We start from the raw sequence: 18,761 nt of genomic DNA on the forward strand, positions 1-18,761 counted from the left end.
GTAACGCTTGATCTCGCCGCACATAACAATGGGCGTGGCCTCTCAGCCCGTCAGATGCGTCAGATGAGCCGTGGCTGTATGAGCGAGTAAAGAGGGGGATGGGAAGGATTGTTTTTGTGTTGCATTCCTGCAGTGTGTTTGACCTTTGACCTCGTTGTTGTGTTCTCCTCGTCTTGCATTCCAAAGTGAGGATTTCCTGCAGTATGCCAAAGGCGTTAGTAGTGGCTGCTGGGGCTTGCCTGTTCTCTGCCCTGCCTATGTTTACCACAATCTAACCACCAGTACGTTACAAAAACTCCTCGGACTGCGCACACATCGCTTCTGCTGCTCTGCAACAGCAACGGATTACCTTTTTGATAAGTGTTTTAACGGAAACGCGAATACATTTTCATCTTGAGAGTCGAAGGAAATTAAAGACCTTTTAGCTAGCCTAGCACGCTAGCGGGTTTGCCGTATATCACGCACGCGTTTCATATCCGCCGACTAGAGCTGAGCCTTCTGCAGAAAACCCGCAGCCGCGAGACAACGTTGAGGAAATGAAGGACAAACAAAAGAGAAAGAAGGAGCGTACATGGGCAGAAGCAGCTCGTATGGTAATATTTTTAATAATTTGAACGTAATGACAGTGTTTTAATCCCCTTGCCTGAGGTTTAGGGTGTCGAATGGGAGCCGCGAACAAAGCTGTCTCGCGCAGGGCTCGAGCTGTTTTCGGCTTGGACACATGCTCGCGTCTCGGCTGCTGTTTGCGTAGCTAGATTGAATGTGTGGTGTAGTTTCATAAACCAGTGTTTGCTTATGCGTACAACTGTTTTTTATCCACGGTGCCAGGACCTCCCTTATTGACAACACAAGCGTACATTTCTAGTGTATGTGTCTCCTTTGAATGAAAGAGCCCGGTTCGCTGATAGCCTAGCGTATTAGCAGCTCTGCCTGTTTGACCCTTTGTTTGCGGGGCTTCTTTTTCCTCAGAGCTATGGGTTATACTTGAAATACGAAGTATTTCTATTTAAAGTAGTATATATGTTGTCTTTAAAGACTAATTTTAATAAAGGAAAACCTAGTGTACCTTCAATACCCGTTGGGTTTCTTGTTTTAAGCAGAGGTTGATATAATGCTAGGCCGGTTATCATATTACGTTGGTGTGATCCATTGATCTTATGTTAATTTTCTGCATGTATATCTCGTATCTGTAACGCAAACCTACCATAAAATCTAAAACGATTAATCTCATGCAATGAGTGAATGTAACAACTATGCATTATCTTTATTCTTCTCACTGTTGTTCGTATGTTTATTGGTTTGTAGTCCTGTAGGCTGTATGTCTACAGATTATATTGCTTTATGTGAATGATGCATGATCCTGCTGTTTTTCACTTGTGTATAGATGCTGCGTCGTCATGGTTTCTTTTTGCCATCAAATTCATTAAAAAGCCAAGGCTTGCATTTAAGTTAGATCATGTTTACAGAGAAATTACCCTTTTGTATGTCTGACCTGTAGTCTTCATGTCAGTGGTGTATTGTGTGGTGTCACAGTACTCTGTAAATGCTATTTAGACTTTGATGGATACAAGTGTCAAATACAAATATGTCTTTGCGGTTGAATTCTAGGGTTTCAGCCAATTTTGGGTGGTTATAGTCATTATCTCTTTCTTTCTTTGTTGTGTTTTTTCAGTGACAGCTGTGCACAAAGAAGCCAGATCGTTTCCAAAAACTGGTTTTTGATTTGATTTTGATATGTTTAAGATTAGGAAAAATAGCTGAAACTACAAACTCCGTTAGATATAAGTAAATATAGATGTGGATCACTCGGCAACCGTGCACCTCCCACCACTGACATCTTTTTACAATTCTCTAATATGCATGTAATGTACTAAAGGTTACAAACACAAGTCATACCACCTCAAAAAATTTCAGACTGTGTTATTTTGCAGGTATTGCATGCAGTTTTGAACATAAGGTACTTGGGAAGCAGGCATGAACATGTTTGGAACCAAAAAGAAGAACTTACCAGCTTCATTCATATAGCAATGGGACAGCCACACCAAGGAGATGTGGGCAGACTCGCACCTAAACAGATTGTTTTGCAAATACTTTTTATATACACAGAATACAGGCAGACAGTTCAATACCTGCAATACCATATATTTAGTGTCAGGGATGCAGGTGCACATTTCTTTTATTGGAATCTATCGTGAAGAGTATTACAGTGTTATGTAATAACTTTGAAATAAAAAATGTGGTGTAAAATGACATCTTCAGGAATCATTTCTCCTGTTAAGATGAAACCGGACGCTTAAGCTCTAGGTGAAGGAATATCAGATCATCTAGGTGATATACCCGAATAGGAAGTGTGAAGCATGTCACCTATTTTGGTGTTTCTGGTCATTCACCATGGTTCCTTCCTTGAGATTATTGTCGTGCCGTGTATGTAGGCTTTCTTGCTGAATTGGAAAGACGGATGACTGTATCAGGGTATCTGTGTGAAATAAAATAAGGCTCTCATTAGTTCTGATGGGATTTTTGGCCAATTTACCCGTATTTGAGTAAAGCCATGGTTTGTTTCCTTGTGGTTCTTTTTGGCTATTTTTAATAATGCATCCTTTTGGAATAAATTGGGTGTTTCGTGGAACAAAAGGAAAATGAGAATCAGAGCTTTTTCATGCAGATTTTTTTTTATTACCCCATAATTAAACTTGCTTTTGTACCTTCAACTCCTTGCCCAGTTTGATATGTCTTTATTCCACAGATCCATGCACTTTAAAAAATTGCTTGATATGAGATGGCTTAAAAGATCAACTTTACCCTTTGTTCTTTAACAAAGACACATCCCTAATGTATGTATTAGTTGTTTTGGTGAGTTGGCATCGGACATTCATCTGTATGTTCACTCATTTAATTGCACATACATTTTAGAAATTATGTCTGCTTTCTGAATTGTAGTGAAGTTTAATTTCATTCTGTTCGGCACAATGAAATAGCTTAGATGGGAGAAATAGAGACAAGGTTCGCAAAATGCATGACTCTTCAGAAGCAGTGCATAAATGCACCATTTCTTTCAATTGCATTATGTACACATGAGCTTGGGTGCCTACTAGGCTGGGCCGTGTTATAAATAACTAGGAGGTCTGTCTCATAACACGTGTTATGAAGTTCTTACAGCTTGACATTTTTCATGGCTACATGTACTGCTTCCTTGCAGGAAGTGCATCTGGGATTTTATAATTAAGTGTATCAAAATAACGTTGTGCTGTTCTGTTTCCTGTTTAAAAGTTTTTGGTTCTGGTGCAGTACTTCCTATGTAAGCAACCAAACAAGGAAAGGGTTGCCGTTCTTGTGCACTAATGCCAGGATGGATTTTGTGCAAAAGTGGATGTAGTTCTTCTATTTGAGAATTATGCTTGCTGAAACAATGTGTATTTTGTGATGGAGAAAAGCTGTGCCTTATTGAAACTAACACTTATAAAATTATCGCATTATAAATTAAATTATGTCTTATAAAATTATGGCATGTGGGTTGTACTGATAAAGTTAAGTTACTTGTTTGTTGTAGAGTTGATTTGTTTTTGACTGCTTGCAGGTTCTGGAGAACTTTTCCGATGCCCCAATGACACCTAAACAGATTCTGCACGTCATCCAAACAAAGGGGCTCAAAGAAATGAGGTCTGGTAAAAGTTAATTTTATTTACCACACAGATGTATTACCATTTATTGATTACAATAACAATGCATTTAATAGTTTGGATTATGTCTTTAACATGCATTTTTGTTTTTCTTTTTCTTGAACCTCCTCAATCACAAAACAGAAGGTGAGATGTATTAAATTGCATTTGTGCACGACCACTTCCGCATTTTCATTCAGGGGGCTAAAAGCTATTGATCGTAGCACTGTCAAAACGATTGAGAGAAGATTAGTTTATAGACGGTCACAGCAGTAACAACATAAACAAACAGCTTTCGTGGAACATGCGTAGCTTCGGTAAACTCCGCTAAGAATCAATATCAACAGTCCTTTTAGAGTAGTTTATGTATGATAACAAGCAAAATAAACAAAAAGTAGATTACCTTTAGTTTATATTTTATAGCTAAAAGACAAAAAAAGACACTGAGCTAACATTGCTGTTTAAAATGTGTGCTATAATGCAAAAATGTTAACTACAAACTGACTGCCAAACCTCCCTTCACATAGTGGTGATTCATGATCGTCGTCGCCCCCTGTCTTTAGGAAACCAAAACATTTGTTATTTTTGACAAGGTATTTGTTCCAGAGTTAATTTTAGCCCCTAGTCAGACCATTAAACAAACAGAAACCGGAAGTAAAGTTCTGTAATCACGTCAATGCACCTGCGTCCGATGAAATGGTCTATATGCTCGCTGCCAATGTTGACATTTTAAATCACCTAAACAAACACACCCCTACCCCAATAGAATCTGGACCTTCTTTTGATAACACGCCCCACACATACGCATCCCAGGCATTGATGTCGTTTTAGTAGACATGCCCATTACTGTTGATTGGCTGCAAGTGTGTTTTGGTAGTCGGCCCGACTTCCTTTTCCAAAGCGTTTTAAGAAATCGTGCCAACTTTAAATGCCATGTACTCCAACAAATCTAAATGACTCAGAATAGATCCTAAAAACAAAACTTCGATAATCCACCTTTGTTTACATTTGTCATGTAGCCGTAATATGCAAGTTTGTGATTTTTCGGCCACCTTAGGTTTTAGCGGTGACAGGTCATGCTTAAACTTGGTCATACTTAGACATTGGGTGTTTTGTTAATATATCTTGAAAACGTTTTAGCTTACTTCCCATTGTTATGTAACAAACGTGTGTATTTTCTTCATTTTCTTCATATCATTGTGAGGGCGACATATTTCAGAATCATGATAAAGAAACCGCAAAGTTTAAAAGCAGGACACAAAAGATAGCTTTGACCTACGTTTTATATAGTTTTCCAGGGATTACATGCATATTTATGTACAAAAACAGTATAATACAATAAAACCCGATGAAAAAAAATCTGAGCTAGTTAAGTAGTCCTATAAAATAACACTGAGCAGCACTTTTATTGGTATGGTGGTAATTTTATATAGACAATTGATTTAATTATTTTTGCTTTGCTATATATATATATATATATATATATATATATATATATATATATATATATATATATATATATATATATATATATATATATATATATATATATATATATATATAATTTTTTTTTTTTTTTTTTTTTTTTTTTTTATCGGAACATAATGTAATTTAAAAAAGCAATGATTGACATGCTATATAAGCATTTTTGTATTTGTATTTTACCTGACAATAACTCTATCAGTTATTTTTATTGCACATTATTCTGTATTTATAGAAAATAGCATCTTTATTGTCATTGCGCAGCTGTGCTTTGAAATGTAAGCTTTCTAGTAGTTTAAGATGGTACTTCAAATGATTAGTAAAAACACATACAAACAAATGTAAACAAATATGTATAGAACTATGTGAAGTTACATATTTACATTATTTTGATTTACAATTAAATTGCGATCTATACAAATAAAACACAAGTTAATTTATTCCTTGTGTTATGTCTAATCCTCAGCATCAGCTCATGCTAAATGCACTCCTGAAGTGATGATAACAGACTGTAGTATCAAGGTTAGGATTAAAATCATTATGTGTGGTACTGTAAATCCATGTGTGTGAATATTCAGAGTAAAATCCCTGAAAAGCTTTTAGAACACAGCAATGTCTATAGGAACCACTGCTTCATGTTGGAGGTATTTTAATGTCGAGAAAGCTCAAAACTAAGTACGTTTTGTATTATAGCACTGTGAAGTGTGTAATACATAATATTATAACAATAAAATGTCTTTTACCAATCTATATTACTCGCTAATTCCCATTGGTAAAGTACGTTTGCTATGACTTAATACAGACCAGAAGAGCTTTAGCCCCCTGAGATTTTACCCGGAAATACATTATTTTCCAACCTGGACATTTGGCATCACTTTTTTCACCTGTATTCTGTCTTTTCTTCTGAAGTGGCACAGCCCCACTGGCCTGCCTGGTCACCATGCTTCACTCTCAGGTCAGAGGAGATCGAGTTAAGAACAGTATTTTTTTCAAGCTGCCTGGAAGGATGAGCCTGTTTACCTTAAAGGTAAAGAAACCATGAATGTCTCTAGCACAAACTCATTCACTCAACCCTTCTCGTTGTGTAACCCATTCTGTGCCGATTCGACCGAGTCATCACGGATATAGTTTCATTTTTTCACTGTGGTCTGTGATAATGGCTTTCTTGGGAATGTAATACAAATGTACATTTATGCATTTGACGACACGCTTTTACCCAAAGTGACTTGCAGTGTATTACAAGCAGGGTTCCCACGGATCCTTGAAAGTTTGTGAATCTGGCGAAAAAAATTCAAGGCCCTGGGAAGTTTTAAAAAATATACATGCATAGATACAGGTAATTGAAAGTGCTTGAATCTATTTTATGCAAGAAGTTTTCCGGAAAAAAAATCCATATTATTCCCTGTGTAGTGTAGGATAATATCATACAAATTCTAGATTTTTAAGGACACATGCTAAACTGTTTGCTTTAAATGCTTGTATCTTCTGCATGCAAATTCATACCAAAATGCTTTTTTGCATAGTTGTGTTTGACATATGAAAACGTCTCGGGTTATGTATGTAACTGTTGTTCCCTGAGAAGGGACGCTGTGTCTCCCTTGCCATACTTCCTGCGTCCCTGTAATGCCGTATACTTCCTGACTCCCACGTCACCCTGTGTTTGTCGTTTAGCCTCACCATTGGTCGAATTTGATATACACATTCGGACGCACTTACCCCTGGAGGCGTCTCCAAAGTGTCACCGCAGTGATGCAGGGCGAGTAACCTCAAAAAGGAACTGTAATAATGTATCTTAAAAGGTAGCACGATGTAACCTTGCTCTCACTTGGAATGTGTCCCCAAATTTAGTCCTTGAATTTGAGGGTATTGGACCTGGAAGTCCTTGAAAGCTCCTTGAATTTGAAGTTAACTAAGGTGTGGGAACGCTGTACAAGGTGTACCGTGTTCCCAGGGTTTGACCCCATGACCTTTTGGGTTGCTAATACAATGCTGCATGACTGAGCTATACAGGAGCATGCGATTTAGTTGTTGCCTTGGTAACACAAGAGTTTACAGATGTTATGCAATGTAAATAGCGAGCACGTTATGGAGTATGATTATTATCTTTTTATTTACTTTCCTCAAGAAATACACTTTACCAGCTACAGAAAGAAACTTGTAGCCTGGCAACAGACAATTGAACAATCCTGAGCGGTGACCTCACAACATGCATGCTATACGCATGTATAGCTCAGTGGTAGAGCATTGTATTAGCGGCTCAAAAGGTCATGGGTTTTAACCCAGGGAATATTTATCCAATAAAAAAATATTTTTTTGTAATGCACTGTATGTCGCTTTGGATCAAATTGTCTGCCACATGTAAATTCTATCATTTAGGTTAGACAACCATGCTGAGAAATTATTTGTAGACATGTCGAAGTGGGAAGATAACCGTAACCTTTCCTTACCGTAACTGTTTGTAAATGTTCTCAGAGCGGTTTGCCCCGACCGTCTGATTGCATCTTAATAACCACACCAGAGTATGTTCTTATGTCTTTCTTTTCCCCATAGAAAAATGCCCTACAGTGGACAAAGAGCCCGACAGCAGGTGAATCTGGAGATATGGCCGGCACGCCGACATCATCCACGGCAGCAGCAGAAGGGGTGGAGCAGGAGAGCTGTGACTCCACGGAGACGGCTGCTGCTAGTGGTGAAAATGATGGTTTGTGGACTCTTCATTCTTTTCGTTACTTTGTCTCACACATTGATTCATTCTGCCTATTTTGTAGGCTTTTAAGTTAAAGAAGCGTATAAAAGCTCTGGATGGTAGCGGCCCCATCTTTTCATTTAAAAAAAGCTTTGATTCCAAATGAGCATTAAATACCCTGCGCTTAAGAAGCATGCAGTGCCTGAGAGACATTGATTTCTTTTTTTGCTTTGGATGTGTGCGTTGCCATGGATACTGTAGCACATGACACATCCAGCAGTGACCTAGATGAGAGTATTTTAGTATGTGTATTTGTGTGGCGTGAAATCACGCCTTAAACGAGTGTATTGTTACATTCACAGTGTTTTACATATTCATGGCATTTGAAGATTCCCTTCATTCTTTTTTAGACAGCAAAATCTTTTTTCAGATTTAGCGGTGTGTCTCTGAAACTATCATTGTAATGCATTTTACCAATCAGGCCTTGTTTTGCAAATTACTTGTGATGTTTTCTCATTTGCTGATTTGGTGTCTGATATGAATGACAGCATGTACCATATATTTTGTTTCAAGCTATTACATTTTTATTATTACTCGATCATTTACACTAGTACTATTTCCCAAAAGCAAAAACTATTTCTCTGTATATATAACAGCTTAACGTAAAGCTTGCAATACCATTGTGCATTTTGACAGACTTTACAATAGAAAGCTAGCAAACATGCTTACCGGATATTGCACAGTATTCGCCACATACCGCCTGCCTTTTATAACATGTGTATGTAAAAAAGGGATGCATTCATAGATGTATGATATTGTAATGTGCTAACACATTTATAATTGTACATGTAACATATATCCAGTAAACATGGTGCTATGCTCCTGTATGATGTCGTGTCTGATCAAATATTGAGTTTTACACTTAAAACAGTGATTTTATTTGTTATTGCTTGTTTAGCAGGGTTTTATTTATTTGTTCAGGTGCCAGGACTAGGACTCATCCTCTAAAATGTGCCCGCAGTGTTTTCCAACAAAATGCAATGTGAATAATTTTAAATAACATTTCCTGAGCAGAAATGATTGACAGGTGCTCTGCTGGTTTCCTTTTTTTGTTCCAGCCTCTGTGGATGAGACCTCTTCCAGTGCATCTTGCTCCACAGAACCACAGACCAGACTGAGTCGCTCCTCACAGGTACCTGCAGTGCCTAACTTTTATATTCATTCATCACCATCGTCTAATTCTTACATGCAGGACCCTTCAAGAACGGATTTCTAAACACAGCACTCAATTTCTTTTCATCATACATACGTCGTCTCCATCAGTCATTTTTACATCTAGTTTACAGAATGCATGATGTCACTGTGTGAAAAATGATTCATTGGTGTAGTACAGTTGACTTTGTGAGTCAGATCAAGAAAAGCCAGCAGGTTTCGCTGACTAATTTTTTCATGATTAAGACCTTTTGTACTTCTGGTCAGGGAATTTCTTGGTTTGATATGGTCAGATCTTAATCTGGTCATTTGCTGCTTATAAAATCATTTACTGTAAATGTGCATCACTCTTTCCTTTAATGCCTGGTTTAAGGGTTTATTACGGTGACCGGGAAGGGACCTGTGCGGTTCACTTAGTTTTGTTGTGGACACGACATTAAAGGGGTCATATCATGAGATTTTTTTTAATATGTAATATAAGTCTTTGGTGTCACCAGAGTACTTATGTGAAGTTTTAGCTTAAAATACCCCCCAGATAATTTATTGTAGCATGTTAAAAATCCCGATTTTTACGTCCGAGCAAAAATGTGCCGGTTTTGGGTGTGCATCCTTTAAAATGCAAATGAGCTAATGAAATGCAAACACTGATCACAATGAAGGTGGTTTGTTGCAATTGAAACTCAATTGTACGGTTAATTAATTTTTTTTCTCTCTGCACTAAATGGCAGTGCCGTGCAGATTAAGGGTTGCAGGGTTCCTACGGGTTTGGAAAAGTTTGTAATTTGATTTGAGTAATTTCCAGGTCTGGAAAAATATGGAAAAAATAAATCGGAGTATGGAAAAATATTCACGTTTCCAGACTATTGTCACTATTTCATTTTCTAATTATAAAATTAAGAATTTCTAAATGTATATAATAAATATATATTATATATATACAACCGTTTTTTCATAGAGTTTGGATCAGTCTGCCACCACTGCCAAAAGATTGTTTTTACACTTGATCTGCTGGAGGTCTGCAGTGATTGGTTGTTACGTTGTTAGGCGGCAATTGCCATTGCAGCACCCCTATCTCAAACTGCTTGACTAAAAAAACACCTGGAACATTGTCCTTGATTTTTACATTTAAGTGTGGACTTCACGGCAAACAAAATGGGAAAATGCAAGTTTTCCAAGGGCTGGTTTGCCAATCCTTAATATAAAGCCTGGTTAGCCAAAGACTTAAAATTTTTGAGGAAAAAAATAAGTAAATGGTGGAGTTCTTAAAGCCATGTAGCGTTGTTGTGTTTCGGGAGACCCGAGTTCGAGTCCTGGCTCATGGACTCCCCCCCCCCCCCCCCCCTCCCACCTCACTTCCTGTCTAGCTACTTTCCTATCCTAATAAAAGGCAAAAATGCCAATACAAAATTTTTAGAATGTAACATATTTGTTAGGAGTTGAATTTAAAACAATTTATCAGAACAAGTTAAATATGGTCGGAGAAATCTGTAGGGAAGACTGAAAAAGTATGGAATTTTTAAATGAAAATTGTGTAGGAACCCTGGGTGTGGTATTATTGTAAATGGCCTTGCTACCTACATCACAAAACAGGCAAAATTTGAACGACCTAATTTTTCACATGCTTGCAAAAATGGTTACTGGGTTGATATTTTTCACGTTTTCTATGTTGATAGAAGCACTGGGGACCCAATTATTGCACTTGAACATGGAAAAAGTCAGATTTTCACACTATGACCCCTTTTAGACATTAAGTTACCTCGACAAAATTATCTAGTGGCCACGGCATATTTTCACGTTCCCACGAGTTAACATACTTGTGCCCTTAACATACTATGGTTTAATGAATATTTCGTGGCCACTACATATTTTCACATTGCCACAAGTTGAAATGCTGTGGTCACAATGAAACTAAGTGAAACGTGCTGGTCCCTTCCCGGTCACCGTAGTTTGCTTTTCATTTATAATATACAGTTGGAAAAATTTAAACCATAAATATCCACAGTATATATTATGGGTGCAACTGAGTGCAAACTTTTAAAAATAATAATTTAAAATCTGACTTAAATATAGAAATATGTAACAATGTGATTTAAGTTCTAAATCTAGCAGAAACTCCAGCACTATCAGCAAGTTTTAAAATGCTTATGAGTACCACCTTCACCACTACCTTCATAATGAATTGCTGCCGCTTGCCATTTTCGCTTCTTGTTTGCATAAAAGTTCAACATTTATCAACGTCCTGATGTTTTTACTGCTTGGTCCACTCTACTATCAATCCCCTGTGTATGCCAGTCGCTCGGCTCACATAAAAAGTGAAATGAAAATGCCTGCTTTTCTTGACTCACTCCACACCAGTGGACACATAAGGTTGCACGCTGTCCGTCCCCTTAGAATTTAATGGTTTTATAATTTAATGCAGGATATATGTAGTTAAAAGATTTTGTCAATCATCAAATGCATTTTCATCTTAACATCTCCTCATGAGCATGCCATTGTTTTCCAAGTCTGTGTTTGTGTGCTGCTCATGATTATTTCTCCCATCTCTTACAGTCAGGCAGGCAGAGGAAGAAAGCTGTGATGATGCCCCGTGTAGTGCTCACTCCTCTCAAGGTCAACGGGGAACACGTCCCATCAGGTTACGATAGCTCTTTTTCTTGCTCGCCCTTCCTTTTCCTCCTTTTCTTTTTGTTTTCTCCCCACTCTGCAGTGGTTTGTATACCTGCTCCCTCTGACTGTGGATGCTCTTTAATCTCAGTGGCCTGACAGTGTTTTTAATTTTACGCACTGACGCTCTCTAATCATTTAAAGTGCAGTTATCTTAAGAGCAGTTTTCCCACAGTCCTGTTGCCATCCGCCTCATCTTTTCCTTGGTTAAGTTTGCACTAAAACAGCATTTTTTTTCTAGAAGCCACTGACGTATTTGTCACTTGAGAGTCAATACCCCTCAATGTGTGAGCCGCATTTCTGGTTTGTCTTGTCAGTCCTGCACTTTTACCCTCGGATATCTGCTTTGCATTTGCACCTTAAAGATATCCATTCACCCCTCTCGCTCTTTATCTCTGTGCCTTGGGATATTCGTCCCTTTGACTTTCGTGTTTCACGCACATGCCAAACCTTTGCCTGTCACTTTGGCCTTTGTAGTGCAACTAGTCTTCATGCCTCAGCTGCCCTACCCACACTCACCCGTTCTTAGAGAAGTCTTATCAGCCTTCATCCTCCCCAACCTTTACCCTCAGGAGCAGCGGGGAGGCGCAGGGAAGGTTCTAGGGGGGGTCCAGGCCCCGCTCTCCGTACCCGCTCGGAGCTGGGCTGGAAACGCACCCAGCACTTCAAGAGCATGCGTGGCCTTCGTTCAGGTACAGAGGATGAAATCCCAAGGACAATTTAAAAATGATCCCCAAGCTTCTTACTGTCCCTAAGAACATCAGTTATTTTTAGGGAATCCTCCTCACCTGCCCCCCAGGTATTACGTTGTCATCTAGAAAAGGAATGTATGTAAATAAACAATTAGTTCACTAAGTTATTATCTTTAGTGGATGGGTGGATGCAAAAGAGTAGAGTCTGCTTGTTTGCCTTGATGCTATGTGAATCTTGTGTTGCTCTCTGCAAATCTGCAATAATTAAAAGTATATAGTAAATAGTGTGTTGAATGCTTATAAAATTGAGCAGTGACTTTCAAACCTAAACGTATCTGCAAGCATACAACTTTTGATTCTATAGCGGTTACATGGTTAAATCAGCCTACAGAGAGTCTGTTTGAATTATCTTTACCTTTTTTTTGTTATGTTACTGGACAATATGTTTTCGTTATTTGCATAACTGGATCTCAAGCCTGAGGCAACGCTTGTTTAATTTAAAATCTCAACAGCTAATGTGGGGCTCAAACAACGTGCTTTACCTAGAGTTTTGCTTTACAAACTCTGGGTAAAACAGGATAATTGAACTTATTATGCATGTTTATTAACAGGTTCATCATATATTCACTGGTTTTGAATGCATGTGTCTGCAGACCAGTGAAAAACTATGAAGATTGTCTTTGCATGCAGAAATCCATAGGCCACATTTAACCATGAGTTGTATACTTAATACTGCACTGTATTTACAGGTCCAATGAAGAGAAACCGAGGAGGTGTGGAGGTGGATTTCGAGACACCTGGCTCAATCTTGGTCAACACGAACATTCGTGCTCTCATCAACACACGCACGTTTGCTGCTTTCCCCTCTCATTCCCAGCAGCAACTTCTTCAGCTTCTCCCTGAAGTCGACAGACAGGTATGTGTTAAAGATTGTTATTTTTTTAATTCATCTCTTCCTATGATATTGTTTTCTCAACTGAACTCTTGGCCCGTAATGCGTAGGTTGGCCCTGATGGTCTTGCTCGGCTAAGCAGCTCAGCGCTCAATAATGAATTCTTCACTCATGCATCTCAAAGCTGGAAAGAGCGGCTAGCTGAGGGTAAGTCTTCTACTGTTCAACAGATATTGCAGTGTGATTTTATGTGTTTCTCTGACAATGGTAAATATATAAAATGAATAAAAAAAAGAAAATATTGTTGCTTAATTGAAGGTGAGTTCACACATGAGATGCAGGTTCGCTTCAGGCAAGAGATGGAAAAGGAGAAGAAAGTAGAGGCATGGAAGGAGAAATTCTTTGAGGAGTACCATGGCCAAAGGTTTGATAGTCTTAAATAAAAGTAACTTAATCTTAGTCATAATTCAACATTCTCCAGAGCTTAATTAAAAAAAAATGTATTTGTTTTTTTTAGGTCTGGCCTGACTAGAGAGGAATCATTAAAGCTCACAATGAGTGATCCAGGAGATGTTGCAGGGGCAGTTCTAGAGTCGAGCTCTGCCGCAGTGGCTACACCCAAAAGACGAAGTGTTGGAAGAAGACGGAGGGAGGGCCGTATCAGACGGCGTTCACGGGCTGACCTCAGACGTAGGGCTCGACGCACCCTTAGCAAAACACCGGCTGCCCCTGTACCATCAGCAGAACCAACAGAAAGCAACATACCTGCAGACATTGTACCATCAGTTGCATCACCAGTCCCAGAAGCCACAACCGTTCAGGGAGAAGTGGTCCTCCAAACAGAACTTGGACTGGAAGGTCCGGAAGAAAACCTTTCTGTAGAGGAGGTGCCCTCCCCTGTTCCTGTACCTACCCCTCCTCCAGCCTCCGCAAGCTCAACCTGCGACGAACCAGAAGTAGAACCAGAAGCTGCTATACCCCCGTTGCCTGAAGTAGCTGAACCAGTTGTTGCATCCACATCCTCTCCTTCCTCTTCCTCCTCTTCAACATCGTCGTCATCATCCCCTTCTTCATCTCCCTCCTCTGCCTCAGACAGACAGGCCTTTGTTGCAAGTTCAGACTCTTCTTCTTCCTCCTCCTCCTCCTCTTCCACTGCTGCTGTTGTCACTGACCCACTGGATGATGAAGCTTCAGTCATTACCACTGGCACAGCAGGCACAGGTGCAAGCAGCAGAGAGAGCAGCCCAGCAGCCAGTCCCTCCACAGCAAGCCCAGCTATTCAGCTCAAAGAGCAAAAGAGGAGGCCAGACGAGTCCCAGGCCTTCACCAGCTTTCCCGAGAAAAGGGCGCGGCTGGATGAGCGTCAGTCCTTTCGTAACACAGTTGACTGTGTGCACTCAGAAAAGCCACAGCCTACAACAGAGGAGCCCAAGGTCCCGCCAATCCGGGTATGGTGAACCCTTGAGTTTATCTGTAATAACTTTTTAGTTTTTTTTATGTGTTTGTAATTGTTTTAATCAATGTTCCTTAGTATCTCATTATGTGTGTTTTATTCCCATTTCACTAGATACAGCTGTCCCGGATCAAACCGCCCTGGGTCAAGGGGCCGCCAACGTACCAAATCTGTCCCCGCATCGTCCCCCCCAACGAAGGGTCGCGGCGCTCTGGGACGGGGGCGCGCACCCTGGCGGACATCAAGGCCCGTGCCCAGCAAGCCCGTGCCCAGCGGGAAGCCGCTGCTGCTGTTGCAGCCTCTGGGGATGGGGGAGGGCCTGGGGGGAGCGGCGCGGGGGGTGGTACTGGGATACCGGATCGCTCCAGCGGGAGGCGTTCGAGAGAGCACCCAGGTCCCATTGAACCAGGAGGAGGAGGAGGAGGAAGAGTTGAATTGGAGGACCAGGAATCGCCTGCAAGCTCTCATTCGTCTGGATCACAACTACAGTTATCCAGTGTAGATTCATCAGATCAGCCTCAGGCCTCTACCCCACTGACCGCACCATCTCCCTCATCTGTGTCTTCAAACCAATCTCTGCCACCATCAGAGTCTCCGAAAACTCTTACACTATCACCACCTGCAACGGACAGTCCTGTGTCCCAAGACCAGGTTGAGGATATTTGTGGAGTGGAAGAGGTGACTGCCTGCCCAAGTGACAAAGCCTCAGAACAGACCTTAGACACCCCAGTGCCTACGCCAAGTGAGCCAGAGTCGTTTTGCAGTCATCAAGAAGGGAGAGGCGAGGAGTCCAGTGAGAGTAGAACAACTACCCCTATCTGTACCTCATCATCAAATGATGCCATTTCTTTAGTGCCCACCTCTATACCAGATTCGCTGCCAAGATTTGGTGCCCAGGGTGTGGATGTCATCAGGACCCTGGCAGCTTCTTCTCAACCCTGGGAAGGTGAACAGAATAGTGGTGAGCACCACCCAGGGACAACTGGAGTTATCCAGCATGGCTCAGACTTGAAATTTCCCAAAGAGACAGTTGTTACGGCCCAAAATGGATGGGTAGAAAATAATGAAGAGCATTCTGTGAGAGAGGGATTGTTACATGAACATAAGAACGGGGGAAGTGATGCTGATGCCAAGTATGAATCAAACTCTCTACCCTGTCTACCAGGTAATCCTGGTGAGGAAGACACTGGAGTACACAGTGATTCAACAGAGACTGCATCAGATTTTGAAAATGAAACTCAAGAAGATGAAGCACTAGACTGGCCTCCAACACGAATGGATGGTAACGGCATGCAGGCTCAGAATACAAAATTACAGAATCAACCTGTCATTCAGAACCCAAACTGTCTTCCTTCATCAGTGTTAAATCCTCCCCAGCACCAGCAACCAGTTATACAAGCCCATGTATCTAACCCCACCAATACTCAAACTGTCATTCAAGCTCGCTTTCCTAATGGTTTGCCAAACCAGCCAGTGATTCAGCCTCTTAAGCAGCATACAATTTGCACCCCTGCCATAAACCATGTTCAAGACAAAACTGCCACTGTCCCCTCTCAAGCCCAAGTACAAGCATATCTGTCACAAGTAGAAAGGGACCAAATCCGAAATCTACGGCTGAATGATAACAGCAATGGTAGTAAACTGTTTGTCCAGACAGAAGATGAAACCAGAGTTCTCAGCAGAGGGCCTGTAGAGGATTATGGATTAAAAAACTCTGCACTTACTCCATCTGGCAGAAGAGTTCAAGGTTTATCTCGGACAGTTTCGTCCGTAGAGGCCAACAATCCTCTTGTCACCCAGCTTCTTCAAGGCAGCCTACCTTTAGAGAAGGTCTTACCCCAACCTCACTCTGTCAGCAAACTGGAAATAAATCGACTCCCAGGTGCCCTTGCAGGTAATTCAGCCAGTCTTCAACCTGGGGGACCTCCAAGAAACCCAGGTTTACGTTTTAGAGGCCCATCTGAGACAGGAGGGCCCACGGAACCTGGTGGCTCTGAGTTTCAGCACAAAGCGCAATCAGCTCGAGTGTCTCCTGGACCCATTCGGAACTTTGGATCTTCTCCACCGGGTTCTGCTTCTTCACGAATGGCTTGCTTGTTTGAGGAAATTAACACAAGATCCACAAATCAGTTTGGTCCACAACAACTAGGAGGGGCAGTGCCCCCAGGAGCAGTACCTGTCATAACATCCCTCCCCACAAACTCTTCTGCCAGGGCCTCAAAGGATACAAACTCTCAGAATACTTCAGTTTATGAATCAGCTGTCATTAAAGAGCACCCTGGACCTCAGCCTCAACGGGGTGAAACTCAGGAGAGGCCGGCTAGCTTTCAACAGCATCCTAACAATCTCTCCCAGTCTGTGTTAAGAACCACACCCGATGCTCCCTCGCCTCCACATGGAGACCTTTGTCCTTCTGAGGTTGTACCTACTGTCAAGATTAACTGGCGCCCATCCAAACCCCAACCACCTCAGACATATCAGCAACAGCTCTCTCCTATAGCTACAGTTAAAAATGAGGTCTCATTGCGTCCCTCGTGCCAACAAGCTCTTGCCAAAAATTCACCTGCTCCTATTAGTGGCAGTACTACATCTGTTGTAATAACCAAAAAGGAGGTTCTGAACACTCTGGACAATTTTCATGGAGGTGGGGGAGGAGGTGGAGCTATTGAAGGACTACTAAATATGGAAATGTCTCTTAGCAGAATGGCCAAGAAAGAACAAGTAAAAAATACCTATGCCCGCCAAACAGACACCTCAGTCTCCCCGATCTCCTCCTCCCCTTCCTCATCTGCCTCTAATCTACCATATCAGCTATATGGCAAGCTACCAAAACTCCAGCAGAGTGGTGGTGGAATCAGCAGTGGGTCCTCAACCAGCTTCAGTTATACGGCTAACGTTTCTGTGGTGGACGGTAGTGGCTTCTCTCGAAGTTTAGCTGACGGTGTGTTGCAGATAAGGCCACGCATGAGTGTAAACAGTGGTGGAGTTCAGAATGCCACACTTAGCATTCAGGCCTTTGCAGACAGTGCTGCAGAGGAAGTGGCTCTAAAGTGTTCCTGTCGACTTAAGGCCATGATCATGTGCCAGGGCTGTGGTGCTTTCTGCCATGATGATTGCATTGGCCCCTCCAAACTGTGTGTATCATGTCTGGTGGTCAGATAGTTCGATGCAGCTTCTCCATACTGAGCCCATTGGTCAGAGCAAATGCGTTGGCTATTTCAGACATTCTAGTCCTTTGTTGGTGGTTAGATACCACAGGAAGTCTCGGACTCTGGTGAGCACATAAGAGGCAGGACTCTTGAGTATTGAAATACAGTAGGGCTGGAAGATTACTTGTAAGATAAAACAGTCTGTATTTTTGTTGCATATTTTTTCTATTGCTGTTATGGTGTTATTATTATTATGATCACAATAATATTGTTATTATTATTATTATTATTATTGGTATTATTACGTGAATATACATGGCACAGTTGATTGTAAATTGTGCCTTTCTTTTCCCCAACAAAACATTTACCTCATCTACTTTGACACCAGTCATCAGTTCAGTGTGAAGATGGTGACGTTACTGTTTGTTTTCTTCTCCGGACGCCTCTCTGTAAAGAGAGCTTTGAGAGAATTTTGTGTGTTATGTCTTGCAAAGAAATATTTTTTTAATCATTAAACAAGAAAGTGACATTTGTTATTTTGTAAGTGAATTCACTTTTTTGGTTTTCATTTTTTATTTACTTATCCAAAGTGAAGTCCAGTCTGTACTTGGCAGTTAAGCACAGTATTCAAATCTAATAAAGCTGAAACAGAGCGGATTTTCTCTCTTTGGACATTTTTTGTTGTTTTATCAGAAATGCATACATTATAAACTCATACAAAAACAAGAATATATTTGTTTTTGTATATGCAGACAATATCTTTTTAAATGTTACCCATTGAGGATGTATCTCATGTCGACAGAAAGACTTAGTATAGTTATATAAACTAATATTTAATCTATGTTCCACATACATACCAGAGACTCTTAATG

At 40.7% G+C, this 18,761-nt stretch overlaps 1 protein-coding gene across 3 annotated transcripts; it reads left to right on the forward strand.

Annotated features, from left to right (window-relative positions):
- The first annotated feature begins 46 nt into the window (after positions 1-46).
- Positions 47-18,546, forward strand: asxl1 (ASXL transcriptional regulator 1). 3 transcript variants are annotated; one of them, XM_055188929.2, is made up of 12 exons: positions 47-593; positions 3,578-3,671; positions 6,059-6,168; positions 7,692-7,842; positions 8,946-9,019; positions 11,590-11,674; positions 12,276-12,395; positions 13,145-13,311; positions 13,398-13,494; positions 13,606-13,711; positions 13,805-14,735; positions 14,855-18,546. In XM_055188929.2, the coding sequence occupies exons 1-12, from the start codon at positions 537-539 to the stop codon at positions 17,900-17,902; spliced, it is 5,040 nt and encodes a 1,679-aa protein (XP_055044904.2). In that variant the 5' UTR covers positions 47-536; the 3' UTR covers positions 17,903-18,546. The 3 variants fall into 3 exon arrangements, with proteins under 3 accessions (XP_055044904.2, XP_055044905.2, XP_055044902.2); XM_055188930.2 differs by lacking the exon at positions 12,276-12,395 and having other exon boundaries at positions 435-593; XM_055188927.2 differs by lacking the exons at positions 47-593; positions 3,578-3,671 and having other exon boundaries at positions 6,018-6,168; positions 14,861-18,546.
- The last annotated feature ends 215 nt before the right edge of the window (positions 18,547-18,761 follow it).

Source organism: Misgurnus anguillicaudatus, chromosome 13 (genome assembly GCF_027580225.2).
Source record: "Misgurnus anguillicaudatus chromosome 13, ASM2758022v2, whole genome shotgun sequence".
Taxonomy (NCBI): Eukaryota; Metazoa; Chordata; class Actinopteri; order Cypriniformes; family Cobitidae; genus Misgurnus; species Misgurnus anguillicaudatus.

What these genes read in the sequence shown, in the direction of transcription:
- asxl1 (XM_055188929.2), top strand. Translation starts at nt 537, where the DNA reads ATGAAGGACAAACAAAAGAGAAAGAAGGAGCGTACATGGGCAGAAGCA. An exon ending in GGGCAGAAGCAGCTCGTATG is followed by an intron (nt 594 to 3,577) that starts GTAATATTTTTA and finishes GACTGCTTGCAG; the next exon opens with GTTCTGGAGAACTTTTCCGA. An exon ending in TGCTAGTGGTGAAAATGATG is followed by an intron (nt 7,843 to 8,945) that starts GTTTGTGGACTC and finishes TTTTTGTTCCAG; the next exon opens with CCTCTGTGGATGAGACCTCT.